The following is a 23,558-nucleotide window of genomic DNA, read 5'->3' as shown; positions in this document are numbered from 1 at the left end:
TATTTATAAGGAACAAATGGCAGTTGCAAACAAACTATATTTACAGCAGCACGAAGCTTACAACTTCAGCCTGATGATGGTGAATGTGATTTCACCGAAATGTCGCATAGACATTCAAAATATTACACGGGGCAAAATCCGAACTCAGAACAATCTACATACATATACCCGTGAAAATCTACGAAAATATACATATATATATATATGTATGAAACGTCGCCAGAAATTTCCAAATCCTACACGGGAACAAACCCGATATATATATATATATATATATATATATATATATATATATATATATATATGTGTGTGTGTGTGTGTGTGTGTGTGTGTGTGTGTGTGTGTGTGTGTGTGTGTGTGTGTTTTCTCGTAGATTTTCATGGGTACAGGTAGAATATATATATATATATTCTTTTACAGTTCTAAATGGTATAAGAGAGGGCACGTAGAATGACCAGAGGCTAGAACAACTCCTGTAGAGTATGAAGAAGACATAGGGGGGTGCCAGTGAAGGGCTACCAAATGTTTTACTACCACATTGTGGGCGTGGCTTATGCGTTCCCCCCATCCGGGCAGTAGCCCACTCGTGGGGGGGGGGCTGTAGGAATCATAGATACAGAGACATGATTTCTTGAGCAAATCCTGTCTCAGGAAAAAATCTCTCTGAGCTGAGCAGCTCCCGTGTTCAGAAGCTCTGCCTCTCTCAGACTGGCGTTTATTGTTTATAACAAATTTCTTATGTATACAATTACAGTGATTGACTTACCCCAAAGATAGTTAACTAGTAACAGGTTAATAATATAAAGCATACAGATAGATGATATCAAGCAAGTATGTGAGTGCATGATTGCTGGTTTAATCCTTTGCTCTTAGCTAGAACAATAGAACCGGGGTGGCGCAGCAGGTAGAGTGCTGTACTGCAGGCCACTGAAGCTGACTGTAGATCTGTAGGTCAGCGGTTCAAGTCTCATCATCGTCTCAAGGTTGACTCAGCCTTCCATCCTTCTGAGGTGGGTAAAGTGAGGACCTGGATTGTGGGGGCAATAGGCTGGCTCTGTTAAAAAGTGCTATTGCTAACATGTTGTAAGCCACCCTGAGTCTAAGGAGAAGGGCGGCATAAAAATTGAATAAACAAAGAAACAAATAAACAAACAAATAAGAGCTGAATAAGTAAGTAACCTTTACCCTAGATACATAGAAAGCAGAGCAAGTAACCTTTAAACTTAAATAGAACAGAGGAATAGGATGTTTGGTCAATATAATGAGAAGATAGGCTTACCATATCATTGGCAATAATTGAAAATAACCTACAGGGGGAAAGTAACAGCTAACACAATTCTGAAAAGGGGTGCAAAATTTGAAATGAATAAGCAGATGTTTCTCTCTATTTCATGACACTACAGTGCAGAGTTATTCAAATGAACAGAATGGTGGGGATAGTAGACAAAATAAAGTATTTCATCTAATATTTAGTTCATGGGATTTGCTAGATGTTGTGGCAATCTTCCGCTCTGAGTCTTCGGAGAGGGGCAGCATACAAATCAAATCAAACAAATAAACAAATAAATAAATAAACAAACAATAAAATAAAATAAACCCTCAAATTATGACCGTAATGGAGCTTGCCCATTAGGGTAATAAGTCGTAGGTCTCATCATGTAATCAACTTGATTCGATAACTATTTTTGAGAGGATCATGAATCATCAGGGTCATTAAGCGAATCCACAGTTGTTAAGTGAACTCATTTTTCACTATGAGGCATTTGTGTAAAAGCCAGAATTAAATGCCGATTTTCAGTGAATATTGCACCCATGTGATTGCAGGATCCTACAAAGGGCCATAAATGCAGGCCGTTTGCCAAGCACTTCAACTGCAACATGTGACCACAGGGGGGGAGGCTGTGTGTGGTCATTGGAACTTCAGAACTGGTTCTTAACTATGCTTTTTGGTGGGGAGGGGAGGTGTCTGTCTAAACTTATAATAATAATAATAATAATAATAATAATTATTATTATTATTATTATTAATTAGATTTGTATGCTGTCCCTCTCCGAGGACTAACTCACTAAAGTCGCTAAGAACTGGTTGTATGCTGAATACAAGGGAGGCGAGGGAGTCAAGCTATTCTCCGAAGCAACTGAGGGTAGAACAAGAAGCAATGGGGGGAAACTAATCAAGGAGAGAAGCAACCTAGAAATAAGGAGAAATTTCCTGACAGTGAGAACAATTAATCCGTGGAACAACTTGCCTCCAGAAGTTGTGAATGCTCCAACCCTGGAAGTTTTTAAGAAGAGATTGGATAACCATTTGTCTGAAATGGTTATGCAGCAGTTTTGGCAAGCCTTTTTTTCCTCAGGTGCAGAAAGAATGTGGGTGCGGGCTATCGGGCATGCGCGAGGGCCCACACTCATAATTCAATGCCTGGGGAGGGCGAAAACTGCCTCTCCCATCCCCCAGAGGCCCTCTGGAGGTGGGAAATGGCCTATTTCCCAACTTCTGGCGGGCCAATAGGCTCATGTTTTGCCCTCCCCAGGCTCCAAAGGCTTCCCTGGAGCTGGGAGAGGGTAAAAACACCCTCCCCCATCTCTCCGGAGGCTCTCTCGAAGCCAAAAACGTCCTCCCAGGGCCTCTGTGTGAGCCAAAAATTAGCTAGCTGGCACACACATGCACATTGGAGCTGAACTAGGTCAACGGCTCGCATGCCAGCAGATAAGGCTCCATGTACCACCTCTGGCACCTGTGCCATAGGTTCACCATCACTGTTGTAGGGTTATAGGGTTTCCTGCCTAAATAGGGGGTTGGACTAGAAGACCTCCAAGGTCCCTTCCAAGTCATTCTCCCCTCCTCTATTCTATTCTATTCTACCTAGCACTTTTAGAATTTTTATTATAGTGTAAGCCGCCCAGAGTCTCTGTATTGCTGAGATGGGTGGCATAGAAATTTAATAAATAAGTAATACCTGTAGTTAAATAGTAATATATTAACTTCGGTATCTCTATCATTACGAATATCAGAATGCTATTTCATTCATGGAATGCATGGGGGTTTCCCACTGGCATTCAAATCGCCACAGTGGGAAACTTTGCAATGGATAGATCTGTGGTTTAATCCAGCATAACCTTTCCTTGTGTTTCGGCCATTGTTTAAATCTTCATTATATCCTGCATAGAGCAACAACAGAAACAAGATTTTCACTGTTAATTGGCTGTGAAAACTCCAAATGGGCCTTCTGTTTTCAGAATAAAGCTATGTGTTCAGTTCCAGAGCATATACATGTCTAGTAACCTGTAGCTAAAGATGTAGATAGATATTTAGCGAACTTTCTTGTTTGCTTTGTTGCCTGCACGTTTTGAAAATGGGTTCTTTCTGTTGACACAGCCAAAGTCCTTGGGGATTTATGTTTGGGCAAAAGGTACACCATTAAAGCCAATGACCTCGCTAGGCAGAATTGCTTTCTGTTAACCACCTTGTAGTTTGATTGTTTGCATAAGAGTTCTTCTGCTGCCTAATGATGAACTGGCCTTTGTTCTGCCTCCGCATCCTCTGAGTAAGGACATTGACCCTTTGAACAGGTATCTGTTTATGAGGGTTGAGGTTTTATGGTGTTTAATCAGAAACTTCGAGAAGACATTTGTTCGGCAGGCCGAGGCAAAGAGATAGCGAACCAGCGAAATCTAGGGACTGGGCAGGGGAGAGAATGGATCTGCTCTCAGTGTGGAAGGGATTGCCGCTCTCGGATTGGCCTTTTTAACCACACTAGATGCTGTTCTAGGAATTCTTTCCAGAGCACCATAGTCTTTAGAGACTGAAGGTTGCTAATGGAAGTCTTAATGTCTTAAGATACTGCTATCTTTGGTTTGACACTTACATTGTATTTTAACATTTTTGTTTGAAACCTAGAGTTGCATTCCTGAAATGGGTGGCCAGGTACATGGATTTAAATAAGTAAATAAGAAATGCACGCAGATATGTACATATTCATGAACGTTTGTTTATTTATTTGTTTGTTTATTTATTCGATTTTTATGCCGTCCTTCTCCTTAGATTCAGGGCGACTTACAACATGTTAGCAATAGCACTTTTTAATAGAGCCAGCATATTGAGTCTGCGGAGAGGGGCGGCATACAAATCTAAATAATAATAATAATAATAATAATAATAATAATAATAATAATAATAATAAATTGCCCCCACAATCCGGGTCCTCATTTTACCCACCTCAGAAGGATAAGGTAAGGATTGTGTCAACCTTGGTAAGGATTGAGTCAACCTTGGTAAGGGTTGAGTCAACCTTGGTAAGGATTGCGTCAACCTTGGTAAGGGTTGAGTCAACCTTGGTAAGAGTTGTCAACCTTGGTAAGGGTTGAGTCAACCTTGGTAAGGGCTAAGTCAACCTTGGTAAGGGCTGAGTCAACCTTGATAAGGGTTGAGTCAACCTTGGTAAGGGCTGAGTCAACCTTGGTAAGGGTTGAGTCAACCTTGGTAAGGGTTGAGTCAACCTTGGTAAGGGCTGAGTCAACCTTGATAAGGGCTGAGTCAACCTTGAGCCAGTGATGAGATTTGAACCACTGACCTACAGATCTACAGTCAGCTTCAGTGGCCTGCAGTACCGCACTCTATCTGATGCGCCACCCGGCTCTATTGAACACCTGATTTAGGAGATGACCTATATCAGTGATGGCGAACCTTTTTTTTCTCAGGTACCAAAAGAGTGTGGGCATGTGCTATCACGCATGCACAAGTGCCCACACCCATAATTCAATACCTAGGGAAGGCAAAAACAGTTTGCCCCGCCACCCAGCGGCCCTCCAGAGGCCGGAAATGGCCTGTTTCCCAACTTCTGGTGGGCCCAGTAGGCTCATGTTTCACCCTTCCCAGGCTCCAAAAGCTTCCCTGAAGGCAGAGGAGGGTAACAACAACTTCCCACATCCTTCCGGAGGCTCTCTGGAAGCCACAAATGCCCTCCCAGAATCTCTGTGTGAGCCAAAAATCAGCTGGCTGGCACACACATGCGCGTTGGAAGTGAGCTAGGGCAACGGCTCCTGTCTAGCAGATATGGCTCCGCGTGCCACCTGTGGCACCCGTGCCATAGGTTCGCCATCACTGACTTACATCATGACCTTGCTGAACCCGATGGATGGGTCAAACAAGTCATCAATGTCCAATCCCTTTATGTTCACAAGAGATCCGAGTCTAGCCCATCTTGAATTCCATTGATTCTTATCTACCATCAATTTGCTTTGACCATTAGTCATTCATATTCTTCTAGGGAGCATTAGCACACAATAAACCCATGCTCCCTGGTGCTGCCTGGACCCCTAATATCCTGTGCTTGACACCTATTCTCAACATCTTTTTTTGCTGTTGTTTTTTTTTTCTTCTGCAGAAAAGGAGCTGCCTAGGAAAGTCGTCTGGGTGACTGGTGCTTCCAGCGGAATTGGAGAAGAGTTGGCCTACCAGCTGGCCAAGATTGGCTCATGGCTTGTGTTGTCAGCAAGAAGAGAAAACGAATTGGAGAGGGTGAAAAAGAAGTGCCTTGGTAGGGGCAGTTCTAGAAGTTTGTGCATGCATATTTTTCCCCCTTAACTAGGTTACAAGAATTGCAAATAAAATTACAGAACAAAAATTAGTGTGCCCCTTTGGGTATACAGTGTTCCCTCGATTTTTGCGGGGGATGCGTTCTGAGACCGCCCGCGAAAGTCGAATTTCCGCGAAGTAGAGATGCGGAAGTAAATACACCATTTTTGGCTATGAATAGTATCACAAGCCATCCCTTAACACTTTAAACCCCTAAATTACCATTTCCCATTCCCTTAACAACCATTTACTCACCATTATTACTGGTACTCACCATTGAATAAGACACTTAGTGATCCTGATATTTATAAACAAAATTATTTATTAACAATAATTTTTTTTTGTTACTTATTTGCAAAAATTATTAGTTTGGCGATGACGTATTGGGCAGGGAAAACCGTGGTATAGAAAAAAAATGTGGAGTATTTTTTACTTAATATTTTTTGGAAAACCGTGGTATAGGCTATTTGCAAAGTTTGAACCTGCGAAAATCGAGGGAACACTGTATTTATAAAGAGCTGTTCTAATTCCAGTTAGGTTTCTACAGCATCTGCCTCTGACCTTGCCTGGTTAAATAAACTGGTCTAGTATTCAGTTGGGAGGCTATCCCAAAATCCAAGGCAGTAAGAAAGAAAATATTCTAGAAGGAAGCAACAGCAAACCATTTTGATACCGATGCTAATTAAACCTGGCAGTTATAGAAGGTATCATGCAGACAAGATTAGGAAAAACTTAATTATCCATGGACAGCTAATTGTCAATAAGATTATTTTGTAATCCCAGTATTGTTTGTGCTTTAGGCTGTTTGAGCTAGGCTGCAGTTGCATAGATGTTTAGCTTATCCAGGTTTCCTTCCCTTTCTTGATACATAGCCAAGTGGAGCAGAGAGGAAAGTTTTGGTGTTTTGCAAGGCTTTCTTGCAAAACTTACGTTGCGCATTATATTTGCTCCTAAAAGGCGCCGAATTAATTATCTTTGTTTGACTTATGGCAAGTGATTTAATCATTAACAGGTGCCATCGTATGTAATCCATGACTTTGAATTCTAATGTGGTTGGAAGCAAAGGGTAGGGATCAGAGGAATCTATAGCATTTCAAAATCACTAGAGTTTTACTGAAAAAAAGAAAACCCAAATCCCAACAGAAATCATAAACCTCAGATAAAACCTACAGCATTAACTTTCATATTTATCAATTAAAATTCAATGCTTGGAGCTGTGAAAGCATCTTGATCATGACTTTCTTTATGACACTGTGAAAGAGGGAATCCTCCACATCTGTTTCCAAATAAGTTGCTCTGCTTGTTGTCAAGTCACACCCCACAGATACCTCTCTGGTATGTTGGTGCCCCACATTCTGCCGTCACTGAAGTGAGATACGAAAACAGCAGAATAAGATTTAAAATTCAATGAGAGGAAGAGAAACATAGAAGACTGACGGCAGAAAAAGACGTCATGATCCATCTAGTCTGCCCTTATACTATTTTCTGTATTTTATCTTAGGATGGATATATGTTTATCCCAGGCATGTTTAAATTCAGTTACTGTGGATTTACCAACCATGTCTGCTGGAAGTTTGTTCCAAGGATCTACTAGTCTTTCAGTAAAATAATATTTTCTCATGTTGCTTTTGATCTTTCCCCCAACTTACTTCAGATTGTGTCCCCTTGTTCTTGTGTTCACTTTCCTATTAAAAACACTTCCCTCCTGGACCTTATTTAACCCTTTAACATATTTAAATGAAGGAAACCTAAACCTTTCCTCCAAAATCTGCGGAGAGGGGAGGCATACAAATCCAATAAATAAAATAAATAAATAAATAAATAAATAAATAAATAAAATAAATAAATAAATAATAATAATAATAATAATAATAATAATAATAATAATAATAAAATCAGAACATCCAGGTTTAACTCGTGTGCAAGTTGGATCCAACCTGGGGATCCTTGCTTCCTCAGCATTGTAATTTTAAACCGCTCCGGCAAAAAATAGTCCAGCTTTTTAAAGCAAGGAATGTGCATAACTTTCTATTCTGACCACAGAGTGTTCTTTGTTTTCGTTTCTTTCCCCCAGTGTGCCAGTTTGGTTGTTCAGAGATAGTTTGTAAATTTTTTGGAAATAAATCTTCTAGAACATGTCATAATTCATACTGTTTTAGAAAATTTACTGCTGGAAAATTATCAACAATCCCCCACCTTCATGGATAGATTGGCATGTTCTAGTACAGTGATGGTGAACCTTATTTTCTTCGGGTGCCAAAAGCACACGTGTGCATGCTATTTTGCCTGTGTGAGCGCCCACACCCATAATTTAATGTTCTCCTGCCCTCCCGCGCATGCAAGTGAGATCCCCCAGCTCACAGCAATAACAAAACAATGAATGACAAATCTAATATTTAAGTAACTAAAAACTTCTTATTAAAAAAGCAAAGCATACACACAAACATACCATGCATGAATTGTATAGACCTGGGAGGAAGGGGATATCTCAATTCCCCCATGCCTGATGACAGAGGTGGGTTTTAAGGAGCTTATGAAAGGCAAGGAGGGTAGGGGCAATTCTGATTTCCGGGGGGAGCTGGTTCCAGAGGGTTGGGGCCGCCACAGAGAAGGCTCTTCCCCTGGGTCCTGCCAAACAACATTGTTTAGTCGACGGGATCCAGAGAATTCTGGGAGTTGAAGTCCACAGGCCTTAAAGTTGCCAAGGTTGGAGACCCCTAGACTAAGCAATGCAGGTTGGCGGGACCATGGGGGAGGGCCTTCTCTGTGGCCGCCCCGGCTCTATGGAACCAACTTCCCCCCGATATCCGTACTGCACCCACCCTTCTGGCCTTTCGCAAAGCTACGAAGACCTGGCTTTGCAGACAGGTCTGGGGACCATAAATTCACAGCTTGATGGCCAACTGTAAGAATGGTGTGTATGTATATGAATGTGATTTTCTTTTTATAATAACTTTTTATGCCTTTTTTTTAGTTGGTTATGTTTTAACCTCAGTTAACTGTTCGACTTCTTTTACTGTTTTGCATTTATTCTTATTGCACTTGTACCACTGTTGTAAGCCACCCTCAGTCCTTTGAGGTTGGGCGGCATAGAAGTCGAATAAGTAAATAAAATTGAATTGGGGCTATATAAAACTTGGTTGAAGCTGTGCAGAAAAGGGACATTTCACCAATCTCATGCCCTTTAGTCATGTTGGATTGCAATTCCTCCTATCTTCAGGTCACCCAGACCTCTATTGGGAAATAGGCTGAGAAAAGCAGCTCCAGAAATTACATTTGCCTTCTAAATAATTTTTTTAGTTTGGTTTTTCACAGAGAGAATCACATCCCATAGGGGAATGGCCAAGAGACAAAAGTGATCCCACACCCATATTGTCTCTCTCTCTGATGCCACCTTTTCTGTTTTCTGACACCAGGCAGCTCCTCCTAAGTAGCAGGCAAGGGACGAATCCCTTGTTGTGTTTCAGAATTCATTTCTGCAGAGTAGTTTTAAAAATAGGCCAAGGGTCACGTCACATGCAATCAATCTGAGCAATGCAGGTTTCTCAATCCTGATTTAACAGACTCCATGTTCTGAAGGGCTTAAAAGTATATTTGAATTAAACCCCCGAGGGGTCCGGTAACAATATGTACTGTGCTAATTTGGCACATTAGTTAGGGTGAAAGAATTATGCTAACAAAAAGGTACAAATTGTCAAGGGCATGATTTCCAAGTTGCACAATAAGGCTGTGAAAGCTGTACTTTTAAACTATGGTGTTGGAGAAAACTTAGCTATTATAATCATACATACCCACCCACCCACACACACACATATACATATATATACAGTGTTCCCTCAATTTTTGCGGGTTCGAACTTCGCGAATAGCCTATACCACGGTTTTTTAAAAAATATTAATTTAAAAATACTTTGTGGGTTTTTTTCTATACCACGGTTTCCCCCCCCCTGATGACATCATACGTCATTGCCAAACTAATATTTTTTCAAAATAAATAACAAAAAAAATTAATTATTGTTAATAAATAGTTATGTTTATAAATATCAGGATCACTAAGTGTCTTATTCAATAGTGAGTACCAGTAATAATGGTGAGTAAATTATTGTTAATGGAATGAGGAATTGGCAGTTTAGAGGTTTAAAGTGTTAAGGGATGGCTTGTGATACCGTCCATAGCCAAAAATGGTGTATTTACTTCCACATCTCTACTTCGCCGAAATTTGACTTTCGCGGGCGGTCTCGGAACGCATCCCCCGCGGAAATCGAGGGAACACTGTACATACATACATACATACATACATACATACATACATATTCCAAACTTACACAGAACTGATAAAGAAATAAACGGAGACTAGTATAGATCTATTTTGAGCTATTTAGTTCTCATCAGTTAGTCATACCCTTCTAGGATTTGAACCTGGGCTGGCAGTGCTTTTCCCCTCTAAGACAAAGGTTCTCCCTTATCAGGGATCTGTAATCAGATTACGTGTTTTTCTGTTGAGTCACCTGGTATACCCAAATATGGGAGGGAATATGCTCTCACATTTGGGTATACCAGGTGACTCGACAGAAATATATATATATATATCTCAAATATTTTTAGCTGAAATTTTAAAATTAAGGGAGACTAGGATGGTACCATTTCAGCCTTGTTCTGGCCTCATCAGCTAGCCACACCCTTCCTTACTGGGATTCGATCTGGCAGCTTCTGCCTTGTAAGGCAGAGAATTAACAGTTGAGCCACCAGGCCTGATCCCTCCAGCTCTGTACCAGGAAGGGGCTATATATGGGTTTTTTTAATGTTGGATCACCCTGGTATATTGAAGGAACGTCACAGCTCCTTTTTGCCTCTAGGCCCAACCCAGGACCATTTCAAGGCAGTTAATTTATTCATAGCCGACAACTGTATTCTGTATGTATCAAATGAAATTTTAAAATTAAGGGAGACTAGGATGGTACCATTTCGGCCTTGTTCTGGCCTCATCAGCTAGCCACACCCTTCCTTACTGGGATTCGATCTGTGTGTGTGTGTGTGTGTGTGTGTGTGTATATATATATATATATATACTGCTCAAAAAAATAAAGGGAACACTTTTAACAACAGAATATAACTCCAAGTAAATCAAACTTCTGTGAAATCATACTGTCCACTTAGGAAGCAACACTGATTGACAATCAATTTCAATTTGTTGTCAACACATTCAACTTTGTACAGAACAAAGTATTCAATGAGAATATTTCATTCATTCAGATCTAGGATGTGTTATTTGAGTGTTCCATTTATTGATTGATTGATTGATTGCAGTATATATAAAACATATAACTCTTCCCTGGTATAAGCTGAGAAAGGAGGAGAATCCTGTGCCCTAGAGCAGTGTTTCCCAACCTTGGCAACTTGAAGATATCTGGACATCAAATCCCAGAATTCCCCAGCCAGCATTCGGAGTTGAAGTCCAAATATCTTCAAGTAGCCAAGGTTGGGAAACACTGCCCTAGAGGTTAAAGCTACTGTCTTATAGGCAGATTACCCAGGGTTCAAATCCTGGTAAAGATATGGCTAGCTGATGAGAGCAAAATAGGTTTTAAATAACTCTATACTAGTCTCCCTTCCTTTCTCATTATCAGCAAAAATATGTTACACGCACGTACGCACATACACACACCTGCCTAATTCACATATAGGTGACTCCACACAGCTTACAATTTTTTAAAAATTGGCTGCATAGCTAGAGGTATAACAAGCAGGAAGAGGGAGATTGTGATCCCCTTATATAGAGCGCTGGTGAGACCACATTTGGAATACTGTGTTCAGTTCTGGAGACCTCACCTACAAAAAGATATTGACAAAATTGAACGGGTCCAAAGACGGGCTACAAGAATGGTGGAAGGTCTTGAGCATAAAACGTATCAGGAAAGACTTCATGAACTCAATCTGTATAGTCTGGAGTACAGAAGGGAAAGGGGGGACATGATCGAAACATTTAAATATGTTAAAGGGTTAAATAAGTTTCAGGAGGGAAGTGTTTTTAATAGGAAAGTGAGCACAAGAACAAGGGGACACAATCTGAAGTTAGTTGGGGGAAAGATCAAAAGCAACAGGAGAAAATATTATTTTACTGAAAGAGTAGTAGATCCTTGGAACAAATTTCCAGCAGACGTGGTTGGTAAATCCACAGTAACTGAATTTAAACAAGCCTGGGATAAACATATATCCATCCTAAGATAAAATACAAAAAATAGTATAAGGGCAGACTAGATGGACCATGAGGTCTTTTTCTGCAGTCAGTCTTCTATGTTTCTATGTTTCTAAATTGGAAAACAGAGCTGGTAGAAAATAAGTGGACTAAATACAGTCACAAATGGCAAACTTAAAAAGAATTCCAAAGAAGCACTAACTGGCCAAATGATGCCCATCAAATCATGAAGGTTCAGAAAAATTGAAAGTCAAACAGGAGGGAGGGAGAAGAGAACTTTGGGTGTCCCTTTCTGCATGTTGAATTGTGTTTACGGGGTGGGATGGAGGGAAGATACATTGATTCTGCAAGACATTTTGTTTTTATCATTTTCCCTTTAGAGATCAGCAGCCTAAGCGATAAAGATATCCTCATTTTGCCACTTGATTTGACTGACAGGGGATTCCATGAGTCTGCCACTAAGACAGTCCTTCAGCACTTTGGGAGGGTAAGTTTCATTTAGAGCAGTGCTTCTCAATTATTTTCTGTTACACCCCACCTAGGAAGAAGTAAACATTTTGCGCCACTCAAACTCTCTGATCTGGGCCCCAATGGAATGTTAGTGTTAATATTTATTATTTTACTTATTATAAGCTGCAAGCAAACTATTGGCTGGGGAAGGCTGCTCTACTCTCTTACCTGGGAGTAATAATAATAATAATAATAATAATAATAATAATAATAATAATAATTATTATTATTATTATTATTATTATTATTATTATTAATTGGATTTGTATGCCGCCCCTCTCCGTAGACTCGGGGCGGCTAACAACAACGATAAAAACAGCATGTGACAATCCAATAATAAAACAGCTAAAAACCCTTATTTATAAAAACCAAACATACACACAAACATACCATGCATAACTTGTAATGGCCTAGGGGGAAGGAATATCTCAACTCCCCCATGCCTGGCGGTATAAATAACTCTTGAGTAGTTTACGAAAGACAGGGAGGGTGGGGGCAATTCTAATCTCCGGGCGGAGTTGGTTCCAGAGGGCCGGGGCCGCCACAGAGAAGGCTCTTCCCTTGGGGCCTGCCAAACAACATTGTTTAGTCAACAGGACCCGGAGAAGGCCAACTCTGTGGGACCTTATCGGTCGCTGGGATTCATGCAGTAGCAGGCGGTTCTGGAGGTAATCTGGTCCAATGCCATGTAGGGCTTTAAAGGTCATGACCAACACTTTGAATTGTGACACTGTACTCAGTAGAGCCTGTTTTCGGTTCGGCAGGCAAAGGCTACCATGGTTAGGACCTTCTTTTGACATGGTCAGCTTAATCAAGCTGATGTTTTGGAGTCGCCGGCCTGGCCCATAAGTTCCACCTCTGCCGGGCACTCAGCAAATGGTGTGGAAGAAGGCTCTAGGGCAGTGATGGCGAACCATTTTTTCCCTGGGGTGCCAAAAACACATGCACACACACTAGCGCAAGTGCCCACACCCATAATTCAAAGCCTGGGGAGGGCAAAAATTGCCTACCCTGCTCCCCCGGAGGTCCTCTAGAGGCCAGAAACAGACCGTTTCCCAACTTCTGGTGTGCCCAGTAGGCCCATTTTCACCCTCCCCAGGCTCCAGAGGCTTCCCTGGAGCCTGGGGAGGGCAAAAATGCCCCCCCATCTCCCTAGAGGCCCTCCGAAAGCCAAAAATTCCCTCCAAGAGCCTCTGTGTGAGCTAAAAATCAGCTGGCCAATGCACACGTGTTCTGGAGTTGAGCTAGGACAATGGCTCGCGTGCCGGAACATATGGCTCTGCGTGCCACCTGGGGCACCCGTGCCATAGGTTTGCCATCACTGCTCTAGGGTGCTGTTCAAAGCTTTCGCCCAGCTGCAGAGGATGCTCCTCCTTGTCCAGCAACAGGTTTGCCACACCGTTCATGGCTACCGTGGTGCCCACTGAGAAGAACCCACTCAGCCGCTCCGTCCCACCTGGCCGCCTTCTCTTCCTGGCTCAGATCAGTGTGCAACTGGGAAAACACTTCCTGTCTGGGGAAATCGATCAAGAGGGACCATGCTTGTTCTCTGGGATCACAGGCGCCCCACCCCCATGGAATAGCTCCACCCCCCCAGGGAGCCCCGCCCCATTATTTGAGAAGCTCTGATTTAAAGGGAGAAGGAGGGAGGGAGAGAGAGAGAAAGAGAGCGGCGAGCAGAGCAGGGTAAGACCAGTATCAGGTTGCTACCCGGTATGCGCCACTCTGCGTACCAGTAGTGCAAATGGAGCTGCGCATGAAGTTCCAAGCCTTTGGTGTATACATGCACACGTCCCAGCGAGATTTTGCTTCTGTGCATGTGCAGAAGAGAGATGTTTCAGTAATGCTTTGCTTCGGCGCATGCGCGGAAGCAAAAAAAAATCACCTAAATCTTGCATGTGTGCACGTCCTCTTGCAAGATTTTATTTCCACACATGTGCAGAAGCAAAATCTCACGGGGACGCACACGTGCTCATACCAGCGACCCGAAGCTGCGCACACACCACACTGGTAGCAGCAGTAAGAAACCACAAAGACCCATGTCTTTGTGGAAATGTATATTGGGATGAAATCTGGCATTGCAGGAACATTTGCTTTTATGTGGAATGCCAGGATTCAGTGTAGCCAAGAGGGAGCATGAATATGCAGATATAGGCAAAAAGCCCTATAATATATCCCAGACGATGATGTCGAAAGCGCATTATGAGATGATGCTTCAGAAATTCAAACAGGGAGAGTTAAGAGCCGGAGTGGCGCAGCAGGTAGAGTGCTGTACTGCAGACTACTGAAGCTGACTGTAGATCTGTAGGTCAGCGGTTCAAATCTCATCACCGGCTCAAGGTTGACTCAGCCTTCCATCCTTCTGAGGTGGGTAAAATGAGGACCCGGATTGTGGGGGCAATAGGCTGGCTCTGTTAAAAAGTGCCATTGCTAACATGTTGTAAGCCGCCCTGAGTCTAAGGAGAAGGGCAGCATAAAAATCGAATGAATGAATGAATGAATGAATGAATGAATGAATGAATGAATGAGGTCTACCTGCGTTCTGAATCTATAGTGACTTCAGTTCTTGATGTTGACCAGCAGCCATAGTAGAACTAATTTCTCCTTTATTTCCTTTCTTACAAAAGATTGACATTTTGGTGAACAACGGTGGACGTTCTCAGCGTTCTCTTTTTGTAGATACAAGTGTTAATGTTTACAACGCTATAATGGAGCTCAACTATCTGGGCACGATCTCCTTAACTAAATCTGTCCTGGACCACATGATCCAGAGGAAACAGGGAAAGATTGTCACCATGAGCAGCGTCATGGGTATCATGGGGGCTCCTTTAGCAACTGGGTATTGTGCCAGCAAACATGCTTTACAGGTAAGTCTCTTTTTCCAGCTGCTTTGGCTCAAGTGAGGTGTTGTGGGAATGCAACTCCCCAAAGTCTCCCAGCTTGCATTTGCAAAATTGCAATTCCTTGATATTTGCAGGATGCCAGGAAGGAAGGTTATGTTTTAGAATTATGTAGCGAACTTGTTGATGTTTGAAAGGCCCTGTACTAATAATAAGTACTTGCTAGGCCACAAAAATTTGGCTAAAATAAGAGAGGTTTTTTAAAATTAAATTGGGGTTTTACATTGTTAGTTTTAGTTTAATATTGGATTTCAGATTTTGTATTGTCTTTTTTACAGGCTGTAAGCCGCTCCAAGTCCTCGGAGAGGGGCGGCATATAAACCCAATAAAAAATAATAATAATAATAATAGTAATAATAGCAATAATAGTAATAATAGTAATAATAATAATAATACACTCAAAAAGGAGACAGAAGGACTACGGTAATACTGGCGGCACAGGAACAGGCCATTACAACAAATGCTGTCAAAGCCAGAATCAGCATGGCTTTACTGAAGGCAAATCATGTCAGACTAATCTCATTGATTTCTTTGACTATGTCACAAAGGTGTTGGATGAAGGTGGTGCCGTGGATATTGCCTACCTGGACTTCAGCAAAGCCTTTGATACGGTTCCACATAAAGAGCTGATAGATAAATTAGTGAAGATTGGACTTAATCCCTGGATAGTTCAATGGATTTGCAGCTGGCTGAAGCGTAGACATTAGAGAGTTATTTTTAATGGCGAGTATTCTGAGCAGAGTCAGGTTACAAGCGGTGTGCCACAAGGGTCTCTTCTGGGTCCTATTCTTTTTAATATGTTTGTGAGTGACATAGGGGAAGGTTTGGTAGGGAAGGTTTGCCTATTTGTCGATGACTCTAAAGTGTGCAATAGAGTTGATATTCCTGGAGGCGTCTGTAATATGGTAAATGATTTAGCTTTACTAGATAAATGGTCAAAGCAATGGAAACTGCAGTTTAATGTTTCCAAATGTAAAATAACACACTTGGGGAAAAGGAATCCTCAATCTGAGTATTGTATTGGCAGTTCTGTGTTAGCAAATACTTCAGAAGAAAAGGATTTAGGGGTAGTGATTTCTGACAGACTCAAAATGGGTGAACAGTGCAGTCAGGCGGTAGGGAAAGAAAGCAGGATGCTTGGCTGCATAGCTAGAGGTATAACAAGCAGGAAGAGGGAGATTATGATCCCGCTATATAGAATGCTGGTGAGACCACATTTGGAATACTGTGTTCAGTTCTGGAGACCTCACCTACAAAAAGATATTGACAAAATTGAACGGGTCCAAAGACGGGCTACAAGAATGGTGGAAGGTCTTAAGCATAAAACGTATCAGGAAAGACTTAATGAACTCAATCTGTATAGTCTGGAGGACAGAAGGAAAAGGGGGGACATGATCGAAACTTTTAAATATATTAAAGGGTTAAATAAGGTCCAGGAGGGAAGTGTTTTTAATAGGAAAGTGAACACAAGAACAAGGGGACACAATCTGAAGTTAGTTGGGGGAAAGATCAAAAGCAACATGAGAAAATATTATTTTACTGAAAGAATAGTAGATGCTTGGAACAAACTTCCAGCAGACGTGGTAGATAAATCCACAGTAACTGAATTTAAACATGCCTGGGATAAACATATATCCAGCCTAAGAAAATAGTATAAGGGCCGACTAGATGGACCATGAGGTCTTTTTCTGCCGCCAGACTTCTATGTTTCTATGAAAAATCAACAGACGATCCAAAGTGCAGACTCTGTAAAGAAAAAGATGAAACAATCAATCACATACTCAGCTGCTGCAAAAAGATTGCACAGACTGACTACAAGCATAGACATGATGCTGTGGCCCAGATGATCCACTGGAACTTGTGCCGGAACTACCATTTACCAGTGGCAAAGAACTGGTGGGATCATAAGCCCGAAAAAGTGGTTGAAAATGAGCAAGCAAAATTACTGTGGGACTTCCGACTTCCGACTGACCAAATTCTGAAACATAACACACCAGACATCCTGATTGTGGAGAAAAAGAAAGTATGGATCATCGACATCGCAATCCCAGGTGACAGCAGAATTGAGAAGAAGCAGCTAGAGAAATTAGTGAAATATGAAGATCTAAAAATCGAGCTGCAACGACTCTGGCATAAGCCAGTGAAAGTGATCCCAGTGGTACTTGGCATGCTGGGCGCAGTTGCCAAAGGATCTTAGTGGACATTTGAAAACCATGGGAATTGACAAAATCTCCATCTTTCAATTGCAAAAGGCCGCTTTACTGGGATCGGCAAACATAATTCGCCGCTACATCATGCAGTCCTATGTGCTTGGGAAGCGCCCGACTGGTGATGAAATACGAAATCCAGCATAGTGATCTCGTTTGCTGTGTTGTATTGACATAATAATAATAATTATTATTATTATTAATATATATATATATGGGCAGTTCATATTAGTTCTGTAGGTTAATGAATAACAATATAGTATACTGCCTTGATCAATATATCTGGTCAGTTGTTCATATTATGAAATTCAAATACATACCAAAGCTGGTTCATTTGTTTGTTTTTGTATAGAAACAGTATGTCAGATCTGTCTCGATCTGATCTCTTAGGAAATAAAAGCCTTTGACTCCATTTGGTTAAAGCAAAGGGGGTTTCATCCTTGTTAAGTGTTAAGGAGTGTGCACAGTAATCTTTTCATAGTCAAAGATACACATACACAGAGGAAACGAGGTTTTGCAGCTGATAGTCCAGACATACTAGTAATAATTTAGTAATACAGTACAATCCAGATACATTCAGTATATAAAATATTATTACTTTGGCAAATATCTTAGTGAAGAACAATCCTAGTTATACACAACTACATCAGTCAATAACTCTCTATACATATACAGTGATCCCTCGATTAGCACGGTCTCGATTAGTGCGAAACGCTACAACACGGTTTTTCACAAAATATTAATTAAAAAATACTCCACGGTTTTTTTGCTATACCACAGATTTTCCCACCCGATGACGTCATACGTCATCACCAAGAGTCACTTCTCTGTCTCTTTCTCTTTCTTTCCTGTCACTATGCTTCAATCATTTTCTCATTTCTCTTTTTTTCTCCCCTTTTTTCTATCATTTCTCTCTCTCTTTCTTCCTCTCTCACACTCTCTTCCTCCCTTCTCTCTCCCCCTCTCCACTTGCCCACGAGAAGAAAAAAAGCAACCTCTGCTGGGCAGCTCCCCTTGTGCCCCCGCTTTGTGCCTGCCTCTTTTGGGGATTTTTTTTTCTTTTCTTTTTTGCGCTGGCGGCGGGAGCTGTTGGGGAGGGCTCTGCCGGGAAGGCCTCTCAGCTGCAGAGCCGAATGGGGGCGGAGGCAACAGCGGAGTCCGGCGCTGGGGCCATGCGAAGCTGTTCATCCAGGGGGGCGTGGACTGGCAAGTCGCCCTCCTTTCTCTCTCTTTCTCTCTCTTATACCACACCGGTAACAGGGAGAGAAAGAGAGAGAGCGGAGGGCACCTTGCCGGTCCATGCCCCCCTAGATGAGCGGCTCCGCATGGCCCCAGCGCCGCCCAGGCAAAGGGGAAACCCCAAGATCGCTTGCCGCTTGCCGTATTGCAGCGAAGGAGGCGAAGCAAGGCTCCAAGCTGCAATACGGCAAGCGGCAAGCGATCTTGGGGTTTCCCCTTTGCCTGGGCGGCGGGAAGACCAAGGGAAGGTTCCTTCAGCCGCCCAACACCTGATCCGCTCCGCAGCGCGGCAGCAGCGAGGAGCCGAAGATGGGGTTTCCCCTTTGCCTTTACCCCATCTTCGGCTCCTCGCTGCTTCCGCGCTGCGGAGCAGATCAGCTGTTGGGCGGCTGAAGGAACCTTCCCTTGGTCTTCCCCGCCGCCCACACGCAAACTCCACCATCTGCGCATGTGCGGCCATGAAAAAAATGGCGCGCATGCGTAGATGGTGTTTTTTACTTCCGCACCACTATAACGCGGAAATCGATTAGCGCGGGAGGTCTTGGAACGTAACCCCCGCGCTAATCGAGAGATCACTGTACAGTAATACCTCGTCTTACGAACCTAATTGGTTCCGGAAGGAGGTTCGTAAGGCGAAAGGTTCGTAACACGAAACAATGTTTCCCAATGCAAACAATGTAAAAGCGATTAATGCGTGCAAGGGGGGGGGGGAAATCCCAAAATGGCGCTCTGCTGGGCGCCGCCGCCCGGCTGTCACCTTTTAAAACAGCCAGGGGGTTTCTCGGCGTTCTCCCGAACCCGAACCTTTTGGGTTCGGGAGGCCGCCAAGAAGCACCGCTGTCCACCTGTCACTTTCTTAAACAGCCGGGTGGGGCTTCTTGGCATTCTCCCAAACCCGGGGGTTCGGGTTCGGGTTCCGGAGGTCGCCGAGAAGCGCCCGACTGTTTCAGAAGGTTGCAGCTGGGCGGCGCCACTCGGCAGAGTGCCATTTTTGCGATCGTCGTCGTCGTTTTCGGCCGATCTGGAGGCTGGAAAGGAGGTGGGGAATCCCAATAGGGAATTCCATGGGCAGAGCTTTGACGTCACGAAGATGTCCTTCCTGGTCGGCCGAAACGTGGCCTCCAGGAAGGACGTTTTCGTGACATCAAAGCTCCACCCATGGAATTCCCTATTGGGATTCCCTGCCTCCTTTCCAGCCTCCAGATCGGCTGAAAACGCCACCGCCGATCGCAAAAACGGTGCTCCGCTGAGCAGCGCCGCCCAGCTGTAACCTTCTGAAACAGCCGGGCGCTTCTCGGTGGCCTCCCGAACCCGAACTTTCGGGTTTGGGAGAACGCCGAGAAGCCCCCCTGCTGTTCAAGAAGGTGACGGGCGGCGGCGCTTCTCGGCGGCCTCCCGAACCCGAAAAGTTTGGGTTTGGGTTCGGGAGAACGCCGAGAAGCCCCCCGGCTGTTTTAAAAGGTGACAGCCGGGCGGCGGCACTCAGTGGAGCGCCATTTTGCAATCTGCGGTGGGTTCGTAAGGTGAAATAAGTTAGTAAGAAGAGGCAAAAATTTTCTGAACCCCGGGTTCGTATCTCGAAGTGTTCGTATCACGAGGAGTTCGTATCACGAGGTACCACTGTACTTGTTCAGCTTACAAATACATTAAACCATCATTTGAACACACAGTTCTACAGCATAATTCACAAAGACAAACTAGCAGAGAATAGCAGAGAGAGAGAGTGAATCACGCTTCTAGCTCCCTCTTATGGCAATCCGTAAGACTGGCTCTTAAAGCAATAGTATTCTATTACATGTAAACATACATTATTGGTTTGTGTTATATATTGCCAGACCCAACTAGTTATGTACATAGTACTAACAATCCTCCCCCTCCCTTTTTATGGCAGGATGCCTGTAAGGCATCTGACAGCATAACTCTAGCATATGGTTATCTATGTCAGAAATCCAGTATAGATACTACACATATTTTAAAAATGCTGGGCTGTGTAGATTGAAGTACTAAGTACAAACTACCAAGCAACAGCAGTTATGTTTCTGTCTCAATTAAATTTGACCAGCAACTGTAATAATGTGAGTTTCTGTAACAATTAGCAACTGGTGGTTCCTGAATTGAGGTTGCTATACCTGAGTTGCAACTGAGTTGAGTGACTATGAGATACCAGCAAAGAAGTACAGAAAATGGTCTTTGTTTTGCTAGTGGATACCTGGATGGTAACCCTACATCAAACCTGGGTCCCTCCCTTATGTTTTTTTTTCTAGCTTGGGTAATATTGGTACTTGGTATCAAGATCTACAGCATGGGGTTCAGAAAAGTACATGGTTTTTTTAATGTGTAGATCAATTTTAGCACAGTCATTATCTGTTCTGTCTGGGTTCCCCCAGACCTCAACACCAACTGGAAAAAACAGCCAGACACTCTGGTAAAAGCCAAAAGTATTTTATAACTGGAAAAAATAAACACAGAGGAAAACCTTCCCAACAGACAGGATATAATACGGTACAGCAGGGTCCTGATGTCCAGACAATACAGCAAGCTTCTTGCTGGCACACACCCCCAAGGTTTCAATAGTCAAAGGCACAAACCAGGATTCCAAGACGCCAAAGTTCACAGTCAGGTCCCACGACTCTCAAAGATAAAACTCCACAAGCCAGGAAGGGTGGGTCTGCCTTTTAGCCTTTCCCAAGAGCACCACACCCAAACCCAGCTGTTGCCACTTTAATGCTGAAAGTATTTAGCCAATTGATTCCGTCTCTGAGTAGCTCTCCGTTGTCGCAGATCAATTATGGCTTGTGCACTTTCCTCTAAGGAATCCAGGCTGCTTGCTGGGGAGAGCTCCCCCTGGTGGGACTCTGGCTGTCCTCCCTCTTCTTCAGCCTGGGATTCCTCCTCCTCGTCTGTCTGCACCTCCTGTTCCTCAGCCTCTCCCTCTGAGCTGGAAACCGACAGAAGGTCAGCCGTTCCCGGAGGGGCCTCAGACGGAACCACAACATTATCCAGCGAATAAAATAGATAAAAGGAAGAAAATTGAGAAGCTAAATACGTAAAACAGAGATAAGCTTATATAACAATTCACCTTAAATTTTATTGTGGATTCCTTACTGAAAACGTGAAACTAGATAACAAAAACTTTGCAACATGGGAGGTTGTGTTTATAATTGCATCTGTATGCAGTTACATTCTTTGAGGCACATGATAGTTTATTCTGTGGTTGTGGAGACCCTTCTAATAAAGTTACTGCTTTTCTTTCTTAGGGCTTCTTTAACTCTCTTCGGCCTGAGCTTGTTGATTATCCTGAGATAAGTATAATCAATATCTGTCCAGGGCCTGTCCAATCACAGATCATCCAAAATGTCTTTACCGAAGAAATTTCAAAGGTAGGAATTTATTATCTCACCTTCATTATTATTACAAATAACTCAAGGTGGTGAAAATACCTAACGGTCCTTCCTCTTCCTCCTCTTATTTTTCCCCATAACGGCCCGGTAAAGAGAATTAGGCTAAAAGAATGACTGGCCCAAGATCACCAGGCTGCCTTTCATGTCGAAAATCGGACTAGAGCTCTCAGTCTCCTGGTTTCTTGATTGGGGCCATAACCCAATTTCACTAGAGGTGTCAAACTCAATTTCATTGAGGGCTCATCAGGGTTGCGTTTGACTTCGGGGGCCGTGGCCAGGGTGGGCACGACAAGCTCAACGTCACTCATCGTCTCCATTTTCGGCTGCAACGGCCTCCTGAAGCCCTCTACCAGTGAAAACAGCCTATGAGGCCTGCATGCGACTCTCCCAGGCTCCGTTTTCACTGGCAGAGGGCTGCTGGAATCCACCAAAACTGAAAACAGAACCTAGGAGGGATCTGCCGTGCAAGGCCTTCCTGAACTCCATTTTTGTTGGAAGAGGCACCAAAGGTGGTCTGCTGTTTACCAGGGTGGGCCCATGGGCCAGATCTAAGCACCATGAAGGCCGGATCCAGCCCGCGGGCCTGGAGTTATAATACCCCCGCATTAGACCAAACTGATTGAAATTACTTAAAGGGCAATGAACTCTGGACTGATAGAGTTAAGAATGTAAAGAAATAAAATCTGTTTTAGTTAATTATTGCCTTGTTCCGTGATGACAGTGCAAGATAGGCCAAGTCTGGGCCCCTAAGTTGCGTTTGCAATTATTTGCTAAGACTTTTGTTTTCTGCACTGTCAAATGCTGTTTAATAGGAAAGGGGTGCCTATGTCATTTAATGATGCACAGTATATCTACTCCTAATGTGCAACTTGAAATTTTGTTGTTCCTGTTCTGATTTGGAGTTTTTGTTTTTTTCCTTATGATGGCAAAGCGGAGGAGATCATCTTCATTAGATGTTCTTTAATGTCAAGCAGCTATTTTTTTAAGGAGGGGCAGAGAGATTAATTTGCCTAGTGAGACACACTTGTAGCACATTCTGATTTTGTCTCATATTCTATTGTGTACTCACCCCATTGCCAGGTTAATGAAAGCGTTGGGGACCAATCTCACAAAATGACAACTCAACGCTGTGTTCGCTTAACCCTGGTTAGCATGGCTAATGATGTGAAGGAAGCCTGGATCAGTGACCAGCCCTACTTGGCAGCATGTTACATGTGGCAGTATGCGCCCACTTGGGCATGGTGGCTATTGAGCCGCCTGGGAAAGAAGCGGATAGAGAACTTCAAGAGTGGACTGGTATGTTCTTCAAATAGAGTATTTTTTCCTATCCTGGTATCATTTAAACCTACTAAGTTGATTGATCTGAGAAAGTAGCATGTTGTGCAAAATGCCAAATATGTCTCCAGATTTAGGGGTGACTCCAGTTCTATTTTTTAGCATGGACACCCAACTAAAAGCTATGCACTTTAATTGCAGGTGTTTCTGCCACCTTGATTTTTAAATTCCATCTCTCTTTTTGTTCATATTA

The 23,558-nt window shown here is 43.0% G+C and overlaps 1 protein-coding gene across 1 annotated transcript in view; it reads left to right on the top strand.

The window, feature by feature from the left end:
• The window catches only part of DHRS7 (dehydrogenase/reductase 7), a 54,384-nt gene that overhangs the window by 27,748 nt on the left and 3,078 nt on the right, over positions 1 to 23,558 (top strand). The window contains exons 2-6 of the mRNA XM_070750645.1: positions 5,388 to 5,540; positions 12,154 to 12,260; positions 14,911 to 15,150; positions 21,887 to 22,009; positions 23,111 to 23,326. Of these exons, the coding sequence (XP_070606746.1) occupies positions 5,388 to 5,540; positions 12,154 to 12,260; positions 14,911 to 15,150; positions 21,887 to 22,009; positions 23,111 to 23,326 (839 nt within the window). The remainder of the gene's footprint in view (positions 1 to 5,387; positions 5,541 to 12,153; positions 12,261 to 14,910; positions 15,151 to 21,886; positions 22,010 to 23,110; positions 23,327 to 23,558) is intronic.

This window comes from Erythrolamprus reginae, chromosome 1, assembly GCF_031021105.1.
Source record: "Erythrolamprus reginae isolate rEryReg1 chromosome 1, rEryReg1.hap1, whole genome shotgun sequence".
Taxonomy (NCBI): Eukaryota; Metazoa; Chordata; class Lepidosauria; order Squamata; family Dipsadidae; genus Erythrolamprus; species Erythrolamprus reginae.
The sequence above is the reverse complement of the archived record's forward strand: the minus strand, read 5'-3'. Positions and strand labels throughout refer to the sequence as shown.